The sequence below is a fragment of the Anolis sagrei genome, chromosome 3 (assembly GCF_037176765.1).
Source record: "Anolis sagrei isolate rAnoSag1 chromosome 3, rAnoSag1.mat, whole genome shotgun sequence".
NCBI classification, from domain to species: domain Eukaryota; kingdom Metazoa; phylum Chordata; class Lepidosauria; order Squamata; family Dactyloidae; genus Anolis; species Anolis sagrei.
The window spans coordinates 69039912-69066539 of record NC_090023.1 but is presented as its reverse complement, the minus strand read 5'-3'; the positions used below and the strand labels follow the sequence as shown (position 1 = coordinate 69066539).

The window sequence follows — 26628 nt, the reverse complement described above, 5'->3', positions numbered from 1 at the left end:
CACCTTTTGTTGAATAAGCTCAGTGATCATAAGAACATGCTCTGAAAGGATGCAGTCGTTCGCAATTCCAGCCCACATCAGATCTCTTAAGTATTCTGCTTTGTTTATCATGAACAAACAAGTCGAACACGTACGGATCAGAGATGTAGTGCAAGTGCTGTTATTTTTAGGTAAGTTTTAAAATAACTCCATTGCCAATTGTACTTAAAGCAAGAATGAATTGTGGTTTTCTATCATACAATTTGAATTAATTGGACACATATATGAAAAAAGCATTCCTTATGAGTTTAATTAAACCTTGAGAAGTAATGGTAGGGAGCGGGGAGTGGAATATTATTGCCCCCAATTAACAACATAATTGTAACAATTACAGTCATACATAAGCATACAAAGTCACTGATAATTATCTGTCTATCTGTCTGTTTACAGTTGTCCTTCCACATTTGGGGATGTGACTTTTGTGAATTTGATTATCTACAGAAACAATTAAAATGTCCTTTCTGGGAATCTCAAAGTCCTTTAGTGTGACACTATGATCAACTTCCACTAGAAACTGACCAAAAGGTCATAGTGGAGGACCTAGAATTTCTCTATTCATTTGTAAGTCACTTTTTGTCTCCTTTGTGGAGAGAAAAATCGGGGTATAAATAAACAGATGAAGAACATAGAGAAGTCATCCAATGCAATTCCATGGTCAACTTTAGGTGGAAATTTAATACAGAGCTGCACTGAGAGGCATACAGACTCCCATAAAGGTATTCTCTTGGGTTTAACAGCATTATGTGCCACCCCCCCCCCCCCCACACACACACACCTTTTATGTGGTTTTAGGCCCAGAATGTGGAGGACTGATTGTATACAGCTATCTTCTTATATGTAATTCCTTGTTAGTTGACAAATTTATGGAAAATTGATCCCAATTTGCTACCAAGTTGTCTTCATTTATTTCTCCTGTCATAGTGCAAAATTGGCTTGTCAATGTTTCTGCAAATGTTTTGATCATGTTCTATATCAGGGAGATGTGAGGCCTTTGACATTTTTCTAAATTCTGGCAATCTTAGCTCTTTTTATCCTCTGCAAGGATTGGCTGCCTAACACAATCCCTCACTTTCCTTCTCATATAATGAATAAAAGTAATAACAATTATTTTTGCAATTGTTTGTTCAATTATTTGATTGAATAATTACATTATTTAATGAAAAAATGCCAATCTTGGCATGGGCAGAAAATCTGCACATCTTTAAATGCTCTCCAGCACCGACCAGATAAGTCACTGCCATAAAGTGAAGGTCTGGTGAGCTTGTTTTTCTACAAAAAATTCCAACTGCTGATGCAATATGTGATCTTAGGGTCATGGCTAAGTATAGCAAAAGTACTATGGCAGTTCTCTATTGTTTGTTATCTAACAGAACTCACGGTGTTCATGTTTCTTAAGATAGATCAAATCTTATTTTTTCAAGCTCTCCTTTCTGCACCTTTGCATAACAAAAGAAATGGTGAGAAAAATCATAATATTAATTTACCTGTGGACCACCCCTGCACGATGTAGATGCTCAACAGCGAGAATCAGCTGCCAGATATATTTGCGTGCTTCATGCTCCTCCAATCTCTTTTTCTCATAGATTTTGTGCATCAGGTTGCCTCCTGGGCATAGCTCCATGACAAGGTAGTAACTGTTTTCTGTCTCCAAGATATCCAGGAGCTGAGCAATGTGAGGGTGCCGGATCATTTGTTGGATCTGACCCTCCCGTCTCAGATTCTTGGTGACATAGGTGTCCTTTTTGGCTCTCTTCTTGTCAATAACTTTCACTGCCACCTGATAAGAATGAAAAGCATGCCATTGTCAGAATGTTTTTTTTAAAAAAAAATAGCCCGTTTGTTTAAAACAAAACACACAAGGCACACATTGTCTAGGGTAGATACAATCCATACATTGATCGGCGAAGGCATATACCTAGAACCAAAACCTGAACATTCAGTTGCCAGGCTGAGATCAGAAATTTCCCCAAATTGTGAAAGCCGGGGAGTAGTACTCTAATGAGAACCGGCATGGTATAGTGGTTTGAGTGTTGGACTAAAATTCTGAAGACCAAGGTTTAAATTCTTGCTCAACCATGGAAACCCATTTAGTGACCTTGGACAACTCACACTATCTCAGCCTCAGAGGAAGACAAAGGCAAACAAATCTTGCAAAAAGAAAATCCACTATTATAGGGCCTTAGCTAAAAATGACTTGAAGACCAACAACAACAACAAACACTGTAACCAAAACCAGACTGAAACATATTCTAGACTCCAACTTTCTCTTAGTCAGGAATACTCCTATCCAGGGAGTATTTGGAATCTCTTTATTAGTCTTCTTCCAGCCCATTAGTATCTCTAGACATGAATTCAGAATATCAAGCATTCAAGTATTTGTGTAAGGACAAATTCTGATTTAGCTGTCTGCAAAAACTTTACAAGCAACAATGGGTGTTATTTAAGAAGAATATTTAATGTTTTCTCATTAGTGAAGGGTCTAATTGTCTGACATTTGATGTGATTGATCATAATGAGGATATTTAATAAACATTCTTTGGTTTTTTAAATTGTATTCCATCTCTTTCTACTCATTGTTTAATTACTGGTAATTTGTATTTAGAGACAGAAAATGAGATTTCTAGGTCATCCACTCTTCCTGGTGTTTCTTATGATGACAACATTTGTCAGATGAACAGCTAAACATTTAAAATAAATGCAAATGCACCTAAATATTTTTTGCTTCTGCTGCATATTTCATCAGAATCTGATGATAAAGGGAATCATTTCAACTTGCAAATGAGATCTATTTGCTCACTGTGTTGTGGCCAGAATCACTGGGTTGCTGTGAGTTTTTCGGGTTATATGGCCATGTTCAGAAGCATTCTCTCCTGATGTTTCGCCCTCATCTATGACAGGCATATTTGTTCATTGCTACTTATTTTAGTGTCAACTTATTAGAATACGAAAGGGGGGACTCAGATCAGCCTTGCTGAGCTTCATTCTAAAAGCTTCTTGCCCACTGGTCTAAAGCCAGAGTATACAGATATGTATAATGAGGGCTTGAATAAAGTTTGCCATGAGAAGAACCCTATGAGGGTAAAATCATAGGCAGTTAATTAAGAGTATTGTTCATATAATGATTTGAATTAGTGGAAGGCAGAAGAAAAACCATTTGCAGGTGGATATCGAGAAGAGGCAGCTAGAAGCTGACAGACAAGAGATCCACATGCAATCAAATAAAGAATAGAGGTCCACTTTCTTTCAAGCCGAGTGTGAGATGGAGGCAGATGGCTATTTTAGCATCTCCTATGGCAACACAAAACTGTAAGACAGGCTTTGACAGAGCCATTTTGTGGGGTACTTAGCACTTTGCCATCATTTTCTTATCTTGGACAGGATTGTGAAAAGGGATGACTGACCATTTGATGTGCACTGCAAGGAATGGGCAACTAAAGCTGTACTGATGTATTGTGCCTTGGATCCTATATTGGGATGGGATATCACTGAAATAAATAAATAGTCAATATAGAGCCACATTTTTCTGTGTTTCCAACCAATCAAGGTCAGAAGAGATAGGACCATTGGTTGCACTCACTGTTCCTACAAAATGACAGAAACAGGCGGCATTCCCTTTCGATCGTCTAATATAGGCAGCAAGCCTCACTATGTATCTCAGCTGCACGACCCCAATTCACAATCTGGTTTATGCACCCTGCACAAGCTATGCTGCCCAGAATCTCTCAGCCAACTTTGGCAGTGTCCATTCTGGGAAGAGATTTCTGGGAGCTGGAATCAAGATAACTTGATTCTGAATCTAAGAAAACAAACATTAAGTGTGAACAGCAAAATGTGCCCTGTGTCCCCTCGGGGAGATAGGGCAGAATACAGATGATGATGATGATTGATGATGATGATGATTCATTTCAGCACTGATACAGTGTGGGTCCCTGAGTATTATGTTAATTGATTTTTTAAGGAACAGCAATTGTAGTAAGCATTTGCTCCTGGGAATAACAATGTAGCATAGATTTAACTAAAACAACATGTGAATAACACTTTTAAGACTGTGAATAACTGTTACTAAAGAGGTATCAAAGAGATGGACATTACTACAACAGCCTGAGTTTGTGGCTGCAGTCATTAGATCTTCTCTAGCAATAACAGGAAAAGACAGCTTAAGAACATTGTGCACGAAAGTATGTAGAGCAAGGATAAATGCATTTTGAAGTATTTTATGCCCATGACATCTTATTGTTCATTCTTATACCTCCCAGCACTGCAATCACTGAACCTCTTTGAATGATATTTGGTCTAGTATAAAACCTTTGGGCACAGTTGATATTGTAATACAAAGTCTAAATCATCCTAAAAATGTATCCCCTTGTGAACTTTTAGGGCTTTGGGAACTGTGTTAGCTTTCCTCTTGTTCTAACTATAACACTCCTCTGACTTGAATGTTCCTTTCCAGAAAATTAACTCAATACATAAAGTGGCTCTTGGAATCAACCTCTGGGATAATGCAGAAAGAGTAGATGAGTTACGCATACAGAAGAGTCAGTGGCCACTTGAATGCCTAGTACGCTTGGTTTGCTCTGCCTGTGAATGTGTGATTGACCTCTGTTGGCTCAGAATGAAAAGCTGCCTGGGGAATTAAGGAGTAGAGGATGATGGCTGGCCATTTGACAAGGCCTGTAAAATGGAGCAAGATGATTACTTTCACTTGATAACAAAAAGGTCAAGCAGTGCACACAAGGCAGCTGCAGTGGAATTGTACAGCAACTCAGTGCATCAGTACACTCATAAATGGCTGGAAGCTACATACCACTGTGCTGAAGTAAGATCGTTTTGCTGTAACGTTAGACCAGACAACAGAAAAAAATGAGCATTTGTTTTATGCACTTGTTGAACACGAAGCAATGATGGTTTCACACAACCAGCCAAACCACAAAGTGCCCATTTAAAAGCATGACAGTGCCAGTTCTAATTACATCTTTAACTCTCATCTTAATAGATGACATACGGTACTTTAACACCACAGAATAAGTATATTTTACAGGATTCACATAGGTTGTTACAAGGATATTTCACAACATTTTACCTTTTAAAACCACACCCCCACGTATCAACCATCTGTCATGTACATTCTCCCCACAGAGAAAAAACATCTAGGATATAGCCTCTTTCAACAAATCTGTTCCATCTTGCACTTTTTGTCCCACACAATGTAATACATTGGGACAAAAAAAAAATGCCATGCCATTTTACAGTTGAAACGTGATGCTAATAACAGCGCTCAGCTCAGAAGTGGGAGGGCAGGAAATGCAGGATGAAACGGAGATATGAATGTGATGAGAGGTAGGATTGGAAGGATTGATACTTAGATACAGATATCCAATCCTACCTTTTATCACTATCAGAGATCCAGCAACAATTCATTGTAGAGCAGCCAGATATAATTCAGGAACATCCCAAGCCATGAAAGAATGCAACTGAAGAAACAGTGAAAGCAAGTTTTGCACTATTCCCCACTGAAAGCATCCTTTAAGAGCACACATTTCAAAACATGAAGTGTGGAGGCCCCTTGATGTCCCTGATCCAATGTCCCTGATAGTAACTATTGGCTGTATTTGTTGTTCCACTTCAATGTAAACAGCACACAGAGATCTAACCACTAATGAACTTGTGGTTTACTTTAGAGATAAATTACCTTTTAGTTCTATTTACAAATTAAGCCAAGAAAATATAGCCTGAAGGTGTAGTGTCCTAACACAACCTCTAATTTGAAAAAAGACTTTTACCTGAGCAAATGGCTATTACATGAAAATCAATTAGGTTACAGTTTGGATGAGAATTCTTGTTGAACCATGTTTCAACACTGGATGAAATGTCAGAAAATGCCCTGTTAGGGCCCTTCTACACAGCACTATATCCCAGAATATCAAGGCAGAAAATCCCACATTATCTGAGTGTGGACTCAGATAGCCCAGTTCAAAGCAAATATTGTGGGATTTTCTGCCTTGATATTCTGGGATATAGGGTTGTGTGGAAGGGCCCTAAGTCATTCCATGGAGGTTCTCTCATCCATGTAGATGAGGATTAAGCAGCTTACACATGAATAAATCTCATCTGAATCCATTCTGTCTCAAGGAAGAAATTGGTCTTTATGAAGCTAGAACAATAACGTAGATGAGGATGATGCATTTAAACAAGCCATCTTTAAGGATTAGTCTGCTGAAGGGAAATTAATGCATGCATATTGAAAGGGTTTTGTTTTTTGCAAAATAGGAAATATCACTTGCAGGAGGAAACAGAAAGGGTACATGGATGTTTCCCGTGGTTTAATGGAACAGGAAGAAACAAAAATCTGTTGTTTTAAGTGTTCCCTGAATCACATATCTCTCATACACCAAAGTAAGCCATCTTAATTATAATTAACAGAATGATTTAGATGGCAACCCTACATACTGAAGTGAATGGGTTCTGTTTCTAAGCAGAATGTATAGGGTTGCACTGTTATTGCTAAACACTACTGCAATGGTTGTCAACCTGGGGTCCCCAGATGTTTTTGGCGTACAACTCCCAGAAATCTCAGCCAGTTTATCAGCTGTTAGGATTTCTGGGAGGTGTAGGCCAAAAACATCTGGGGACCCCAGGTTGAGAACCACTGCACTACTGGGATGCAAACTACATGCTACACCCACACAGCATCTTCACGTCCCCCGGTGGGATTTCAAATATGTTAGTATCCTTGTATATACCCCATCTTGAACCCCATGGACTATGGAATCAGTTTGGGTGCTTGGGGAGACTGTGAGTAGAAAACCAGCTTAGAAGGGTTGACATTTGTCATTGACATTGACACATTTGTACACAGGCCCAGCTGGATTATTCAGTAAATTAGTAAGATTTGCAATATCTGACAAGTAAAGACCTTCACAATATTTACAATTTTTAAGAAAAGTGTAGATTAAATGTGTTAATACACTCAGCTGTATTAAAACACTTTGATTGATTATTATGACAGGTAGCTGACCAGCAGATCCCACTGCATTTAAGGAATTTCATAATTTTCACATTTTTTATAATTTTATTAATGAGATTTTTATGCACTGTTATTATACTTATATCATTGTATTTATACTTATGTATTGTTGCCTGCATGTGGCACTTGGAGTGTTTCTGTGAGCAGTCCCAAGTCCCTTTGGGGAGATAGTGGCGGGGTACAAATAAAGATTATTATTATTAAATATTCCATATGAAAGGCTTCTAGTGAGGAAGTGCTTACCCTTTAAATGGTTGGTTTTTAAAAATGGCAAAATATGGTATATGCGTGTACCACAAATTTCAGTTCACTCACAGACAATTCCCAATAGACTAGTGTGACCAAACAACACAGGCGCATCTACACTATAGAATACAGCCTGATACTTCAACTGCCATGGCTCAATGCTATGGAATCTTGGGATTTATAGTTTGATGAGTCACCAGTACTCTTTGGCAGAGAAGGCTAAAGACCTAGTAAAAGTACAACTTCCGTGACTCCATAGCATTGCATCATGGCAGTTAAAGTTGTGTCAAACTGCATTAATTCTACCATGAGATGCTCCCACAGAGGACAATTACAACAGAAATTAATGAGTTTGAGAAGAAAAGTCCCACAGATCTAATATTCTAGTAAGAGAAGTACAGGCAGTCCCTGAGTTAATTGCTCATTAATCTGTTTTACTAAAGAAGTCAGGGATCACATTTGGGACCTCCAGTATGTGAGGCATGTTTTCTATTTAATTATGATTTCTCCCCAATTCATCTGAATTTTACATAATGAATTAATTTAGTTAGCCAAGTATAATGAATTTGAATTTGTGAGCTGCCTTGGATTGAGAAAACAGAAAAATGGAAATTCATAAATAAATGCTGAATGTAGTGGATAATCTAAGGACCCTTCCACACAGCCATATAACCCAGAATATCAAGGCAGATAATCCACAATATCTGCTTTGAATTGGGTTATCTGAGTCCACATTGGCATATACTCCAGTTCAATGTAGATTTTATATAGCTGTATGGAAGGGGTCTAAGACACGTACTCTGAAGCTTTCTTTAGTACCTCTTGTCTCCATTGGTTCACATACTTTGCGTCTGCATTCAACCTAGGAAATATTCCAGGAACTACAGTTATTTATCATTCTCCATGGTGTCCTGACAAGGGACTACAGTTACTACCTTCCAAACATGTCTTGGCGTTTGAATTATTTGGCTGAACAATGCTTCTGTGAAGACCAGGGAGTCTACTGCCAAAAACCCAATAGATGGATAATCATGGAGGTAAGCCTAAATATAATATATTCTTTCTATATTAATTATTACATATATTAGCCCTGTCCCACACACTTTTCCTTGATTTTCTTCCATTCCCATATCTAAAGGATTAAAACTGTGATCAGTAAAACCAGATATAATCATAGAAGGTAATGGTCTTCTACTTCAAGGACATCTGATGAAACAAACCTAACAATGTTCTTATATAAAACCTAAGCAAGGAGGAAAGCACAAAATCTTCCAGCACCAACAAAACTTCAGCACCCAGCAGAAACCAAAGTAGTACACAGTTTTCTTTCACTTTTCTTTGGATCAAAGCTGATTTCAAAATTATATAATTACAACTTTGATCAAAATTGAAGATGATGAAAGCTAACAGTAATGTTAAATGCATGAAAACCTATCAGCTTAGCTTAATGTGCGAGTTCGCCTCCTCTCAGATACTAATAATGGCACCTAGACAGTTCTCTATGTTCTTTGAGAGTCCAGTTCAACATCTCTATTCTAATGGGAATGGGCATGTAAATTCCTACTATATTACCATCAGTTTACCACTACCATCAGTTGGTATTTACTTATATACTGTTACATCTTTCATCTATATTCAAGAGTAGAATTAAAAGTAGCACTTTTGCACTATAAAGTATGGCACATTACAAATGCAAAAAGCTAATGTATTATTTTGCACTATTGTTACCAAGGTTCAAGTGGGTAGGGAAAAGATAATTCTGACAGATAAGAGCTTGTCTTATTTGGATTGTTTTCTTCAATCCAGTTCATTGTGAACATTGGGCTGGCATCTCCTCCTCCTTCTTTTCCTTATACTAACTCTGATTTTCCTTACAATAAATAATTCAAGTCATGGAATGGGTAAACTAGCCCGCTGGTGGGAAACAAAATGCTGGCTCCCAAAATTGACTTGAAATGGGGCTTTGAAAAAAGAAAGTAATGCAAAATGTCAACACCGCTGAAAGCAGTACAGTTTAATCAAGAACCAAAGCTTTATGCACAAACCTGTTTCCTACTGTATAGGTGTGAATGAGAGAGAGAGAAGGGAGGAGAGAGGAAGGACTTCTCTTTATATGATAAGTCTGATTCTTTATATTAAAATGTATTTTAATCAGAATGAGTAAAGAGGTAACTGGCAACTTTTTTACCCCTTGCCCCTAGTAATATTTGCCAGTTAACATGTTAATTTTACTCTGTGAAAAGTTCAAAGACAAATGTTAACAGGATGCCAGTTTATCCCTATAACTGCCCCACTTCAGAAATATAGGACCCTAACCCGCAGTGCCAGTATGGCTTGCTCTGGCAAAGTGAGGGGTGAGAGGATGCTTTGATGTAGCTCTGAAAATTGACAAGCCTGAGGCACAAAATGCATTCTCCATGGCTTCAAGGAAGTTGAGAGCAGTGACGGTTGGTGCTTTCCATGTAACGGATGCAAGTTCAGCAATTTTATGGGTTCACTACCACATAGTCAAAAATGAAAGCTGGTGAATATATGGCCAAGCAACATCAGAATGTTGCTAACATGCCAAAAAGTTATTTATGAGGAAGAACATACAAGTAGGAAAAGCTGCAGCAGTTGTCTTTTTCTTGAGACTGCAGGAAAGGACAAGATTCTGCCCCCTCCTTTCCTTCTTCTCTGATTAGTTCCTTGTGTTCAAACTATTTTTGCACTTTGACCTTCTTTTGCAGGAATTAAGGAGGAAAGTGGAAGAAAGAGAGAAAAAAACTGGAACATTTTACAGGGAGCTGAAAAGTGGGATGACAAAAGATTAACTGGGATTGTCCCTGCCCAACTGGGACAAATGAAGAACATGGAACTATGGAACCACTAAATTCCACTGATTGATGAGTTTCTCCCTGTAATCCTAGTCAAAGTTTAATTTTATCCACATCTCTGGCTTGAGTTTCCTGCCAGACCAGCAAATATTTTCTGTTATGGGTAGCATCACAAGTAATAGAACTAGAGGGAAAACCTGGAGAAGCAGTTGGAGAAGCGACTCAGAGGAGACTTAGGGTTGGAAGCATGTAAATATCCATTCCCTTTGTGCTTTATGAAGAAAAGACATTTAAAGGCAGATAAAATGTACTTCTACTGAAGGCAGTCTGCAAATGCACCTCCCATTATGGAAGAGAGTGAAGTGTTTTAACTTCATCTAGCCCAGATGTAGGGGCACCGGTGGTGCAGTGCGTTAAACCGCTAAGCTGCAGAACTTGCTGACCAGAAGGTGGCGGTTCGAATCCATGGGGTGAGCTCCTGTTATTAGTCCCAGCTTCTGCCAACCTAGAAGTTTGAAAACCTGAAAAAGTGAGATCAATATGTACTACTTTGGTAGGAAGGTAACGGTGCTCCATGCAGTCATGCCAACCCCATAGACCTAGGAGGTGTCTATGGACAACTCAGCCTCTTCAGCTTAGAAATGGATATGAGCATCACCCCCCGGAGTTGGACTCAACTAGACTTAATGTCAAGGGGAAACCTTTACCTTTAGCCTAGATGTGCACATTGATATTAAGCCACAAAGAGCAGGCAGAAGATGAATCTATATTCGCTATTTGCAATACAAATGCAATACAATACAAATTTTATAAGCAACAGGTCCACCTTTTAAGATTCTTCCCTCATTTTTTTCACCTAGGTAGGTGACAGTCCAATGAGTGGACATAATTTGCTCAGTCAGAGATCCTCCAGTGTATAATTCTCATATTCTATCTATTCATCCAAAACATGCTTTTTTAAGGCTACCACAGTTTGAATTTGCTGCCTGGTATTATTTTAAATGGGAAACATGATGAAATCCAGGATCTAACTGATGTAAGAAGTATAGAGCAAGTTCATCATCATCATCTTTAATTATTTATTAATCGCTCTCCATCCGAGATGCTCCAGGCGATTTCAGAGCATGTTAAAGCCATTTTATCCTGACTATCCAATCAGCTTGTTGATCGAAAGGTCGCAGGTTCGATTCCGGGGAGTGGCGTGAGCTTCCGCTGTCAGCCCTAACTTCTGCCAACCTAGCAGTTCGAAAACATGCAAATGTGAGTAGATCAATAGGTACCCTCCAGCGGGAAGGTAACGGGCGCTCCATGCAGTCATGCCAGCCACATGACCTTGGAGGTGTCTACGGACAACGCTGGCTCTTCGGCTTAGAAATGGAGATGAGCACCACACCCCAGAGTCAGACATGACTGGACTTAATGTCAGGGGACTACCTTTACCTTTTATCCAATCAGCATAAGATCACATTTTATAAAAGAATCCAAACTTAAGGTTGCAACATGAACTGAACAGAATGTCTAATAGATTATGGAGGGGTTAAACAGACCTCTGCTGGGAATAAATATTGTTTTTCTCAATTACTTTCCTGGGTATCTGAGCAGTGGTGGGAGAGAGAGGAGTCTTGCAGCTTGTCCTATGTTTCAAAGTTGCACATACAGATACTTCAGCTCTTTATAGTTATATTATTTTGTGGAAGGAATATGTGCCTAGGTAAGTGCTTTTTTCTCCTTTTGTTGTGTGTGTTCACATGAAGAATTGCCCTTCTGATCAGTCTGTAAAAGTTGTGCTCTTCAAAGACTTCCTGCACCCGCACTTAAGGGTATGCTTTCTTTTTACTGAAAAGGTTTCTTCTGACACTTCCTAATTCTCTCTCTCCCTTTAAAGTCCTACATCCAGGATAAGCAAAGTACCCATGGTTACAGAAGAGCAAAGCCCTGGAACCCAGGGTCAAAGGGCAAAGGGCTGCTTCTAAGGTCAGATTCCTCACATGCTCTCCTAACCATGTATCTGTCAGGTTCCAATCTTGTAACAGCTGCAGGCATATACACAATGTTACTCACTGAAGCTATTTAAGATAAAATTCCAGCACTTGAAATGATAAAGATCTCTCTCCAGTTTTGCCTTGCTCCATTCCACAGATCTGCTTCCAAAGTCAGGCCATATCATCAAAAGTCTCTGTCTCTCCCGAACCAAAATACCTACAAAAAGATTCATTGGAGTAAGACCGAAATTAGCACTGCTAAACTGACTTTATTATAAAGTTAAGAGAATTCATCCAGGGACTGACAAGTCAGTGTTTACTCAAGTGTGCTTTGATGTTCTTTCAGAAAATTGTCTATATGAAGATGTGCTAGTCAAAAGGAATTCACAATAAAGGTGCAATGGCTGCCTTAGGGTCAAGCCAAGATGTGTTCCTCATTTGCAACATGAATCAGCTCTCCTGCCCAGCTTTAGCTAATGCCATAACCTCAAATGTCATGGCATCAAGCAAAGCTGCTGAATGACACACTCTTGGCCAAAGGCAGATGTGCTTGGCATAGAACTGGAAGCATCATTGCAACACAGCATCATTTTCTAGTAATCACAGAACCATCTGTACTATTTCTACCCTGTGAAGATAATATACAGTACTATCTAAAACGTATTTGTGCAAAAGAAGAACTGGCAACCAGCAAAGACCATGGTGGGCCTGTGCTGGGCTGAACCCCAAGTCAGACCAAAATTGGGGATGAGTGGAAATTTACCTCCACTTGTGATTTTGAAGGAATTGTGGGGAAATTGAAGGGTGTTTCTTGTTAATTCTCTTGTTAATCCAGGGTTACTGAGTATGCATGTCCAAACATTTATTTGCAAATAAATAACTATATAATATGCAGTGATTGGCTAGAGGAGCTTGGAAAAAGTCAGAAGTGAAATAAGGAGCCACAGAAAACCATCTTGGGTGTACATGCAGCTGCACTTTGCTTATCATGACCTAATGTGAGGTAAGATAAAATTTGTTACCAAAGAAGGAAATAACAAAGCAAGAATAGGGTTAGGTTTCTCCACCCCAAAAATGAGGAGTGGCTCAATTGTTTCAAACAAAATTTTATTCATACTTAGCATCACACACCTATGAAGTGAAATAAAACAAAGCAGATAACCTCTGCGTAGCTAAACAGGTACTGTTTCATTATCTGGATGTAGGCCACTAGGGAGCACTAGAGAGAGAAGGATAGTCCATGGGGGGGGGGGGAAGAGTTGAAGGAGGAAAACCACTTCCCTCATTTTTCTGGTTATCCCCCCTCCCCCCGCACGCACGCACGCACACACACACACACACACACACACACCCCTTCCCAAATCATAAACAAGGCTACGGGGATGTTGGAAGCGGAGAGCTGATTACCCACGAAAGATTACTACTACCACATCTGCTCTAGATTATTAAATATGGTTTTCTGTGGGCAAGCAGGTGGCGACTACTAAATGGTATATTGTTCTGTACCAGAAACTAGAGCTGATGTGGTCTATCCAATGTAATTTTCTGAATCAGCACTCCAAATAACTAAACCAAATGAAAAGTTGACCAAAAACCGATTCATAACCCTTTTGGTACTAATTTTGGAGAGTGGCCCCTAGTCAAAGTGGTCCTTGTTCAAATGGTCCCTGGTCAAAACAAGGTTGGGGACCACTGACATATAAGGATATATGATAGTTTATGGCAAAAGGTCTGTTAGAAGTTAGAAGAATGGAGAGTGTTGCTTGGAATGTTAGAGGTGATTAGTAATTGGTTGAGAAATTGAAAAGGACTATTTGAAAGGGGACTGTTTCACACCACACAATTATAGCACTGTGGTTCCACTTTAACCGGCATGTCAACAGCCACAAAAATCCTAGGCTTTGCAGTTTGGGAAGGCACAAGATCTCTCTGGGTGATTTAAATGCCCCCTTCCACCACTGAAAATCCCAGATACCACGATGAAAGATAATCCATGGTATATGAGAACAAAGTCAGGTGTTAACAGTGGGGCTGTGATAAAGTATAGAAATGAGAGAGAGAAGGGTCAGGGTGGTTCGGTTTGGTTGGTGAGGGTAGAGTTTAAGTTAGTTTGTATTTGAATAACAGTAACATTTTGTAAAGTGCTTAGCTGAAATCATATGCCTCAGTAGACTATGTAATCTTAAACTTCTCTGTATACAAAATCATTTTAAGAGTTCTGTTGATAATAAAGCTATTGTTCTCTCTCACACAAACACACACTTCTCTTGACTGGCTACACTAAGAATAGGATAGGTTTCTAGATACAATTGTGTCTTTGGTAATAGTGATACAATTGGTGTGTGCAAAGGAAAATTCAGTATCAAAAGAAAAGGTTGAGCTGTGGAGGCACAAAACCACTTCATTTGGATGTGTGGCAGAATTCCCACAATAGCAGTTCCATACTGGCTGTTGCCATAAGCAAAAGTAAAATAAGGTAAAAAATAAGATAACATCACATCTGTGGCCAGCCATGGTGACAAGTGATAGGATTTTGCACACAAAAGGGCCTGCCTCCAGGGTAGCAAAATGGGAATGGGCCTCACAGGCTTCCTGTCACTTGAATTCCTAGCTGGCATGGCTTCTGGTCAAGTTATCACCTCATTGAAGCTCCAACCAGCATGGCTTGTGGTCAAAAGCTCTGGAATTGTAGCCCACAACAGATAGTTGACATAAGATTGGAAACCACTGCTTCAAATGCTATCAGTTCCCTGCTGGAGCATTCTAACCATGGAATTTATTTGTAAACTAAACAGCTCCCCTGTGTACCTCTGCCATTAGGCCTCATTAGAAACACACACACAAACATCCATTCCCCCATCTTGCATAAGCATTGGTGCACATTATCCTTTTTGAACTCAGAATGTTACTCTATTGCAAAAAGGCTGATGTTTAGTAAGGCACACATTCCGTTAATTGCTTTAAGATGTCCCAAGGCAGCAATGCAAAGCCTATCCATCTTCTTACAATCAGTGGTTAACTGACTGGAGGTTTACACTTAAAGCTGAACTCTTCAGACTTAATCATGTAAGGATAGAACTTAAGGATTAGATATTGCCAAATTCATGTGGTATTTGTACTTTACTGCTGGTTCTTGCAATTAAAAATACTGAGGGGAGATAAAACAGGCCATTTCAAGCCAGATGCCAGCTGCTTACAAAATAGATTTCCAAGTTTAAGAAAAAGACTTTTCAAGCAAATCAATCAACACTTTCACTGTTTAGTTTTTAGTTGTGACTGTTTGAAGGAAAATCTGGAAATGCAAGCAGCCAGGCTGTGAACTGTGTACACACAGCTGGAACTGCTCTTTTCCCATGAGAGGTAAGATTTAGGGGTTGCTTTTTTATATAGCTTCACCAAGATAACATTTCTTGCATTACGAGCCAAATTTTGCAAGACACTTAAACACAAGCCTTACATTTATTTCAGGAGTCATGTTACTGAAATGGAATCAATTTAAGTGATTCCCACACTTTAAAAGGGATACCATTCCCATGGCCAAAATGGAGGAGTTACAAATGCATGTTAGAAAGGCTTTTTAAAAAAATAGATAAAAGATAACTTAGTTCAACACTTTGTCTCCAAGTAAAATTCCCTAAAGGCACCAGATCCCATTTGATCTGGGATGGGGGGGGGGGGGGGGCTGCCAACAAATACCAGGTGGTGCATGCTATATTTCAGAGGAAAGAACTGACAAAACCACCTCCAAGTATTCCTTGCTGAAGAAAACCCTATGCTATTCATGGAGTTGCCATATATTGACAGAAAACTGGGATGCACGTACTGCCCTTCCACATAGTCCTATAGCCAAGAATATCACGATAGAAAACCCCACATTATCTGAGTATGGACTCAGATAACCCTGTTCAAAGCAGATATTGTGGGATTTTCTGCCTTGATTTTCTGGCATATAGGGCTGTGTGGAAGGGCCCATAAACACACAAGAGCTGACTAGATGCTTTTACAAAAATACATATGGTATATTAAAAGTGATTTTTTTTAATTTTAAAAAAGCACTGCAATAATCCCAAGAAGAACAAGATGATAATTTATTGTTTGCTCTTTGTACATTTACAGATAACTTTAATATACCTATATAACCTGTACATTTCTTTCTTCAAAGTTTGATATTCCCCAAGTGTTGATGGATTTTAAAAATCACTAGATAAGGATATCAATGGCAAAACTCCCTCTGAGTATTCCTTCCCTAAGAAAATCCAATGAAATTCATAGGGTCTCCATAGGGTGACATATGCACAGAGACATATACGAGCTCTAGCAAATACATGTAAAATCATACCCTCCAACTGTCATAATATGACAGGGAGAGTCCCAATTAAACCTCTGTTGTCTTTTTTCCCCATGGTTTTTGAAATGGTCCAGTTTCTCTCTACTATTTCCATTTTCCCCTTCATCCTCAGCAGATGGAGTTTGCACTCAATGAAATCAGTAGGGAGGAGAGGGGCAGAACCCTGCTACCATCTCTTCTAAACTGGGTATATTTCCTCATGAATATTTTTTGCCATCTTGGGCATATTGTGATGCTGCCTTGCCATATACGTCCAAATTTTTATCTATGAAATGCTGGAGAATATGAAATCTCACCAAGGCTACACTTCCCAAAACCCACCATTATCCTGCAAATAAGACGACTTCGGGGTCTTTTAAGGAAAACTTCTCTGAACTCTTCATATCCATCTGCATTTTTCTAATTCCTTTGAAAGTGGCAGACAAACACGCCATAGGGTTATGTCTCTTGTGATTTTCTCACCTTTCTAAGTGAGAGAAGCCTTTCTATGGAGTTTTCTATCTTGGTAAAGTGCAGTGCTTTAGTGAGATTGTTGTCAAAAGGGTTTTTTAACCAGCTTAGTACTAGCAGAGCCCAGCTGTACTTAATTATATCCTCCCATAAGCATTTGTGCAAGACACACCTACAAATATTAGTGGTAGTGCAAAGGAGTTACACAACAAAAAAACTGTATTAGATAGAGACTTTAAGTTAATTTTAAAAAATATGCAACTTTCAGAGCTATGGGCTCTCCTTGAGCAAATGATATACCATAATTTAATGAAGGCAAGAACATCATCTCCTCCAACAGATCTAACAATGTCAAAATGTGTTAAAGTAAGCAAAAGTTAAGAAGGAAGAACACCAAGGTAGAAGAGTGTATAGCAGTTTGGAAGTTGGAAGGCAGAACAAAGTATAGGGTTACAGCCTGCGCTGGATGGGGTTACACTCCCCCTGAAGACACAGGTTCACAGCTTGGGAGTTCATCTTGGATTCATCATTGAGCCTGGAACTCAATCGGTGGTGGCCTGGGGAGCTTTTGCACAATTAAAACTTGTATGCCAGTTGTCCTGTATCTTGGGAAGTTAGACTTGGCCACAGTGGTCCACACTCTTATTAAATAAAGAATAGACTACTGCAGTGTGCTCTATGTGGGGTTGCCTTTGAAGACTGTTTGGAAGCTTCAAGTGGTCCTACAGGCGGCGTTCAGGGAGCATACAACCCCCTGTTACGTCAGATCCATTGGCTGCCAGTCTGCTACTGAGCATAATTCAAAGTGCTGGCTTTAGTCTATAACACCCTAAATGGTTCCAGCCCAGTTTACTGTCTGAACGTATTTCCCTCTATGAGCCAGCTAGGATGTTAAGATTTTCTGGGAAGGCCCTGCTCTCGGTCCCACCTCCTTCGCAGGTGAGATTATTTATTTATTTATTTATTTATTTATTTATTTCAGGCACTTCTACCCCTTCCTTCTCAACCCCCTAGGGGGGACTCGGGGCGACTTACAACCGGCACAATTTGATGCCAACAGTTCAACAGATAAAATACATAACAACAATAACCACAAGTTAAAACATTCAATTAATATAATAACAACTAAAAGCCAATCTAGTGGCCAACGTTCACCGAGTTCTAAAATCCATAAGTCCATTCAGCATTACCATAATCCTTTCCAAATTCTGGTCATCATTACCTTATCAGTCTGCCAGATTACCCAAAGACCTGGCCCCATATCCATGTTTTCAGCTTCCTTCTGAAGGAGAGGAGGGATGTTGATGACCTAATTTCCCCGGGGAGTGAGTTCCACAGGCAAGGGGCCACCACTGAGAAGGCCCTGTCCCTTGTCCCCACCAGCCTCACTTGTGATAGAGGCGGGGCCGAGAGCAGGGCCTCCCCAGACGATCTTAAGCTCCGAGGTGGGACATAGAAAGAGATACGTTCAGACAGGTACGCTGGGCCAGAGGTTGGTGGGAACAAGAGACAAGGCCACCTCAGCCATGGTCCCTTAACTATGGAACTCCCTACCAAATGAAATCAGATCAGCCCCCTCCCTCCTTTCAGGAAAAAGTAAAAGACGTGGATGTGGGACCAAGCTTTCGGTCAGTAACAGTGCAATGAGAGAACACAGAATGGTACAGTGACAGTTGGAATGGCCTTGGATTATTGTATTGGACTGAGTGGTTTTAATGCTTGATATGTTTTTAGTTATTGTTTTTAATACATATGTTTTGTTTTATTTGATGTATGTTCATGTTGGCATCAAATTGCTGCCTATATATGTAAGCTGCTCTGAGTCCCCTAAGGGGTGAGAAGGGCAGGGTATAAATATGGTAAATAAATAAAAATAAATAAATAAGGCCAAAATTTTCCCCTTCTCTCCTCCCTGCTGAATTAACTGAGTGCAAACTTCTTTTACTTTACTTTGGACTGAGTTTGCAGTACCTGAAGTAAAATGACCAAAAAGAAACTGAGGGGAGAAAGAGAAATAATGGAACATTTTAAAAACAGCTTTAAAAGTAGGAGAGCAGAGGATGAAGTGGGACAGTTGGAGGGTATGAAACATCTCAGTTTAGTTCAAAGGCACTGTTTCAACTACAAGCCATGAGATAATCTCAGAATTAAAATTTCCAAATAAGATACAAAACACACAGTGTAAAGCCAAAACTATGACTTTCCATTCCATAAAAATTGTTTATCCACATATTGTTCAGATGAATGAGTGTCAGATGATTTTGCCTTCATCTGACCTAAGGTGGCAAATTACTGCTTCTGGGTTGATCATCTTGTCTTATAATGTTAAGTGTTATTTTTATGTTGACAAATAATATATCATTCTTTATGCACACCAATCAATTTACAATCTCTGAAACCTAACAAAAACTCTTATTTGGGGCAGAGAAAATTCTTAAAAGTTACCATGCTAGAAAAATAGCAGTATCAGGGATTGTGAGGGAAAGCTGAGAGCATAAAATGAATTTTCTTGCTAACTCATCAAATATTTTCCACAGATAGATCTTGGCATTACATAATATGCCATCTTTGTCCAGGAATCCAGGTTAAGCTCAAAATACAGCTGATGTAGAGAAAAGGTATTTCAATGGGTATTTACCGAAGTGCGCAAAGAGTTTGCTACGTGTCCTTGTGACAGAGGAAAAAAATGTGATGATCTACACAACCTTTTATTGACCAAATGAGATTACTATACATAATATGCCATGGAAGAAACAAGGTTATATGCTTGGTCCTTTTAGTTTGAAGAACTAGAACCAGAACCTGGAAAGAAACAATTTTATTTTGCTCTATAACTTCCAAATCTTCCAGGTCACCCTGCCTGTTTTTCTACATTCTGCATGGAATAAGAACAGTTAAACCATGTCTGGGTCACAAAGTAACCATATCCCGTTTAACTGTTTCTGATAACGTTTGTGTTTGGAATGCTGAAAATGTCTTCTGTCAATGAGATGGCTGAGGCTTTCAAACTATATGTGACAAAACCAAATCACAGAGCAGATTACATCTCAGTACACTCTCAAACGTTTTGCTATAATTGAGAAAGGACCAGCTGATTTTTGTCTGAAATTCTTGGGTGTGCTCTATCATTTTGCAGGACTCCAATGAGAAATCCAGAAAGAGGATTTCACACACCATCTTGGAATTGGCTCCCATTCCTATAGTCACCTTCCTGTAAGAGTTAGCTAAGCCCTAGCTTCACTACACTTTCTGCAATTCAAACAGACCTTTGTCTTCCTGAGCTAGAAGTGGCAGAACAATGAGGAGACAAGATTTCATAGAGAAATGTATGGAAATTGAATTCTTTAGTATCCTTTTAATTTGCCACTCTTTTTTCAGAGAGAATCTTGCACCTGTGTTTCCTCTTCACTTTTTGAACTGTTTTAGACCAGAAATAAAGAGAAAAGATGAAATAATATATATGCAAAACAGCTCTCTTGTCCCTGTAACCAAGTGGTCCCCAAGAATGAAAATATGGCCTCATTGTTACTACACCATTGCAACAAGAACGACTAGTCTCATGAAACCCTCTTATAGTGTGAAGGCAACAGAGATGTTGGGAGGGGAGAAGTGGACTACCCACAGAAGGCGCAATGACAACAAGCCTCCACACCACTGCTTCTTCTCCTCCTCCCTCCCCCTGAGCGGAGTCATTCCATGTAGCTTTGTTTTTTGGAGGTGTTTTTGTTTTTTGGGGTACCGATTCAAAAAATTGCATTGGATAGACCACATGGTAGATTAAATATGGTTTTCTGTGGGCGAGCAGATGGAAAATGTTCTGTATCAGAAACTAGAGCTGATGTGGTCTATCCAATGCAATTTTCTGAATCAGCACCCCAAATAACCAAAGTTGACCAAAAACTGATTCGTAACCCTTTTGCTACTAATGTTGGAGAGTGGTCCCTGGTTAAAAAAAAGGTTGGGAACCACTGCTGTAACCTGTCAGGGCCCTTCCTCACTGCCATTTATCCCTGGACCCGAGTTCCCACTGCCAGATAACCTGGGATGGGATGCTGGGATATAGGGGCAGTGTAGAAGGACCCTCAGAAACACCTCCATCTTCCATTGTTCAATGAGGAATGAAGCAGGCTGGCAATGAAGGGGGGAACATGCATCTTGAGTCAAGACCACCAGTTTCTACTCAAAGGGCATAACTAATTCCAAAAACTTCACATTACTTTAAAACCAAAGTGCCATAGAAGATGTGACAAATTAATGCTCCCACCCTCCAAATAATACCAGCACTTCTTACTTCAGGTAGAATATTTTATGGAGATATGACCAGTACACAGTGAAATTTTTTCTTTAGTTTAACTTCGTAAACTTAACGGATTTGAACTATCTTATAGGAATGTTAATAGCATAATTGACCAGTGGATATATGAAAATTTTTCTCTAGTTTAACGCTAATGGCTTGAAAGGGCTCCTGACATAAATGAAATCTTGATCAAGGCATATTTTAATTAATTAAACATTTTTATATAAAGCATGACTCCAACAACAAAACATGGTCCACCTTACAAAGCATTTAATTTTTTTTAGAAAACACATACAAAAAACCAGATGTTAGTTTCATGCAAGAGCTCACCTGCAGTCAATTTAATCTAAAATGTTGCATATAGACACACACACATATACACACACACATTGGCTTTCTGAAAATAAAGCAGATTTCATGTGGAAAAAGAAAAAGGATGGAGGACAAGGAGGTTAACTATTTCTGTACATAGGCTGGGGTATCTTTGAACTTCAATATTTGAAAGCAGATTGTCTCAAGAGGATAAGTATTGGGCACATGTGCACCTCAAGTGAAAAAAAATTAATCTACTTTGCTGTAATTCATTCAGTTTGGGTTTGAAGTCAATAGACTTTACTAATAAAGAACTGTTTCTGCTTTACTTAAGATATACAGTCTAGGATGACACTGTGGGGATAATACATTTTAAAATAGGTTTGCAAATCTCTCAAGGAAAGAACTGATTACATAACAATTAACATACAGGTAGCTGTTCATCAACAGGCTGATGCTTATCCTGCCTTAAGAATAAATCCTTAAAATTTTCCTGTCATGTGCTTTGTCATGTTTTATACATAAAGCCCTAGGATGGCAAATGAGCATGCACAAGTAATAGCTATACTATATTAGTATTTCAGATACATCCAAAGTTATTTAATCTCAGCAGATTGAAAGCCAAAACCAAGATCTTTTACAGAACTCAAATATGCTAATGATAACGTAGTCTGTGTGCATTCAGAACACCTACAAGTGACTGTAAACACCTTTGCAGAAGCATACGAGAAGCTTGGCCTCTCATTGAACATTGAGAAAACCAAAGTGCTCTTCCAGCAGTCACCAGCCGATCCCTCTCCAATGCCAGAAATACAGCTTAATGGTGTAACATTAGAAAATGTTGACCATTTCCGCTACCTTGGCGGCCACCTCTCCACAAAAGTCATAATTGACACTGAAATAAAACATCACCTGAGCTCTGCGAGTGCAGCATTTTTCCAAATGAAGCGGAGAGTGTTTGGGATTGAGACATCCACAGGGATACTAAGGTGCTTGTTTATAAAGCTACTGTCCTCCCAACCCTACTATATGCCTGCAAAACATGGACTGTCTACAGATGTCACATTCAACTGCTGGAACAATTCCATCAGTGTTGCCTTCAAAAAATCCTGCAAATTTCTTGGGAAAACAGGTGAACAAATGTCAGTGTGTTGGAAGAAGAAAAAACCACCAGCATTGAAGCAATGCTCCTATGCCATCAATTGCAATGGACTGGCCACATTGTCCAAATGCCCAATCACCGTCTCCCAAAGCAGTTAATAAACTCCCAACTCAAGAATGAAAAACAGAATGTTTGTGGACAGAAAAAGAGATTTAAATATGGTCTTAAAGCTAATCTTAAAAACTGTGGCATAGACACAGAGAACTGGGAAACCGTGGCCTTTGAGTACTCTAACTGGAGGTCAACTGTGACCAGCAGTGCTGTGGAATTCACCAGCAGTGCTGTGGAATTCAAAGAGTCACAAATGGAGGGCAAAAAGAGAAACATGCCAAGATGAAGGTCAAGCCAACACTGACTGGGACCACCTTTCCACCTGGAAACTGATGCTCTCGCTGTGAAAGAACATGTGGAATAGGGCTCCTCAGTCTACCCTACCTATCCATTGCCAAGATAATACACTTGGAAGGCCATCATACTTGGATAGCGAGGGATCACCTAAGTAAGTATCTCAAAAGTGGTAATTGCAGAAGGAATCATCAGTAGATCTGGTGAAGATTACACCCTTATCAATATTTTGTCACAATAGCATTTAAAGAAGAAAAAAATAACAAAATAATAACCACTGGATATCCCTGCAAAATAGTATCTTACCTTAGTGAAAGCTAAGATACTATTCCATAAGTTCCATAAATTCTTCAAAAATTCAAGCAAGATACAAAATTCAAAGAAAACATACTGCAAGAGCATGTAGTTTTAATTTTAGCAACTGTTTGGTAAAATGTTTGATCTCTGTCAAATCCAGGAGGACCTGCTAAACAGCAGTTTTCACAAACTACTTTCTTCCTTTAACATCAACCTGTCAAAGGTTAACAGGAATTTCCAGCTTTCTGTGGAATGCTTGCTCTTCCCACACAAACTACCCCTGCATTGCTAAGGTTCAAAAATACACAGTATCACAGCTATTTACTTTATCTAACTACAGACTTCTATTAAAAGATCACTTCTGATATTAGTCATTCTATCCTAATGGCACAACTTGGGGAGTTTTATATTTAGCAACTGCTTTGTACTGACTACCAGGTACAGTGATTCAAAATAGCTTATTCCTTACAAAAGAGTTGAGGAGTTTTAAAAAAACCTGTCCATTGATGAAATGAGTAAACACATTTGTTTTCAATGGGTTGAAATCAATGCTTTCACACTTTGGTGATGGAAAGGTTTATCCTGGGTTGGGCTGAAATATCTGGCCTGGGGAATGGTGTGGCTCTCCATACACTCTCATCAGCTAACCCAGGGGTCCTCAAACTTTTTTTAAAAATTGAAAAACAAACATGAATGAATTCCTATGCACACTGCACATATCTTATTTGTAGTGCAAAAATGCTTAAAAACAATACAATTAAAATGAAGAACTATTTTAACAAATATAAACTTAATAGTATTTTAATGGGAAGTATGGGCCTGCTTTTGGCTGATGAGATAGGATTGTTGTTGTGTGCTTTCAAGTCATTTCAGACTTAGGTTGAGCCTTAGCTAGGGCAGGGTAAATGACCTTGGAGGGCCGTATCCGGCCCGCGGGCCTTAGTTTGAGGACCCCTGGCCTAGACAAACCTTTGGTCCTCCAGGTGTTTTGGACTTCAGCTCCCGCAATCCCTAACAGCTGGAAAGCTGGCTGGGATTTCTGAGAGTTGAAGTTCAAAACAACTAGAGGAACAAAGATTGGGAGCCACTAGGACAGCATACCCAGATGTTGCTGGACTACAATTTGTCCTCTTAGTTTACTATATTAGGTATGTGTGATGGGGACTAGAAGTCAACAATGTCTGAATGGCCAAACATTCTCTACTCTTACGCTTCAGCATAGAAACGTAAGATCCAATGGGGCTCGCAAGATCCATTACATTTGATATATGTTCATTCAAGTTGAGTTCATCACTCAAAGAATGCATCCAAGCTCAGAGATGGAATGAACAGAACAGAAAGGGTAGAATTAATGACCCCATTAATGTGGAAGTACAAATACATACACAAGATATCAATGGCAACAGATCTGTTTTGACTACAAAAAAAATTTAAGAAATTGTGTATGTATTGCAAGCATCCTTTCCGCCTCTCATTTGTGTGATCCTGTCTGAAATACAGATGGCATAGCTCTGGGGGGAGGAGAGAATGTTGCAATTCAGAATGGTTCTATATATCCTTTAACCCATCTCTGTAACGAGTGCTATGGAAACCTATGTGAACGCAGTCTCCTTGTCTTACCAAAAAATGAAATGTAGAGTGCGCTTATGAAGAACACATAAAGCTGAAAATTTTATTTGCAATAATAAAAGTGCATGTTATTCTACTGAACTAATATTTAAAAAATAGCTTGTTGCACTTATTTTTCCAATTGATATGAATTTATGTGCCTCAAGCCCAGAGCTTGGAAAAGTTCCTTTTCTTGACTGCTACTCTCAGAATCTCTTAGGGCCCTTCCACACAGTCATATAACCCAGAATAACAAGGCCAAAAATTCCACAATATCTGCTTTGAATTGGGTTATCTGAGTTCACACTGTCATATATTCCAGAAGAAAACATAGGATTTTATTCAACTGTGTAAAAGGAGCCCTAGTCAGTATGAGCTTTTGGAAGATATAGTCCCAAAACAAGTAACTTCACTGGTGCTTAACTGTATTTACCTTGACTAGGCAAGCAACAGCATGATGATACTGTGACATTCATGGAAGAGCTTATCAGACAGTAGAAGATATATAGGTAGGAATAAGAATAAAGAGTAAGCAGAAAATTTGCCTAGACTGATTTTTGTGCTTATATTTCTTTTTAAAATAACATATAAGAAAAGAAATTGTGTTCCTCATACTTATTGAATTCAGGTTTCATTGCTAAGATTTGACTAAAGGCAGATTAAATGTTCTATATATTGCAGATATGTTCTATATATTTTGGATATGTTAATATCCAAAATATGCAGGAAGTTAAAACGCAGGCTTGGCACTTTGACTTGTCTGAATAGTACACTAATTGGCATTTATTAATCCCTAAATGTCACGGTCATGAAGAAAAAAAGTGTAAATTCTTCCCTCCACCTCTCTTGAAAGCTGTTGTGTCATTTCCAGGCACAACTGAGTGCTTTGAAGTTTCCAGCATTGGTAAATCTCTAATTTTATGTTGTTTAAAGGTAGAAAGGGGGAGCAAGGGGGAGCAAGGGAGGGGAGGATGGCATTGCCATCCCTCTTCCAGAGGCTGTTTGAACTATGGAAAGTGGGATCGCTGTGGAGACTGAAACTGAGATTGCAGATGTCAGTCCCAGGAGCAGTCTTCACACACCTCACATCTGCAGAAATCAAGACCTTATTGAAAGGTCTAGATTTTTGCAGGTTTTTCTTTAACCCAGAGTAAATCCAGAAATCCAGGTTTAAAGGTAAAGATTTCACCTGACGTTGAGTCTAGTTGTGTCCGACTCTGGAGTGTGGTGCTCATCTCCATTTCTAAGCTGAAAAGCCGGTGTTGTCCGTAGACGCCTCAAAGGTCATGTGGCCAGCATGACTGCATGGAATGATGTTACCTTCCTGCAGAAGCGATACCTATTAATCTACTGATATTTGCATTTTTTTTTTGAAATGCTAGGTCTGCAGAAGCTGGACCTAACAGCAGCAGCTCATCCCGCCCCCCAGATTCAAACCACCAACCTTTTGGTCAGCAAGTTTAGCAGCTCAGTGGTTTAACTCGCTGCGCCATCAAGGGGCCAGATTTGCCCCAGGTTAAACTGGATTAGTCTGAAGCATTGTTTAGCCACCTCAGACTAATCTGGGGGGAAAACATGGTCTTTAGGCCTGTGTAGATGGGCCCTCAGAGTTATGACTCTCTTTCATATGTTACTCATGTGTATGGGTCTCTAAACTATCAAGCAGCAGAAAAATAGAACTTTGATACTTAAATGTCTTTGA

General features: G+C 39.2%; 1 protein-coding gene across 1 annotated transcript in view; it reads right to left on the bottom strand.

Moving 5' to 3' along the window:
* HUNK (hormonally up-regulated Neu-associated kinase) overlaps window positions 1-26628 on the bottom strand; it is a 68565-nt gene that overhangs the window by 34636 nt on the left and 7301 nt on the right. The window contains exon 2 of the mRNA XM_060770436.2: window positions 1524-1816. Within this exon, the coding sequence (XP_060626419.2) occupies window positions 1524-1816 (293 nt within the window). The remainder of the gene's footprint in view (window positions 1-1523; window positions 1817-26628) is intronic.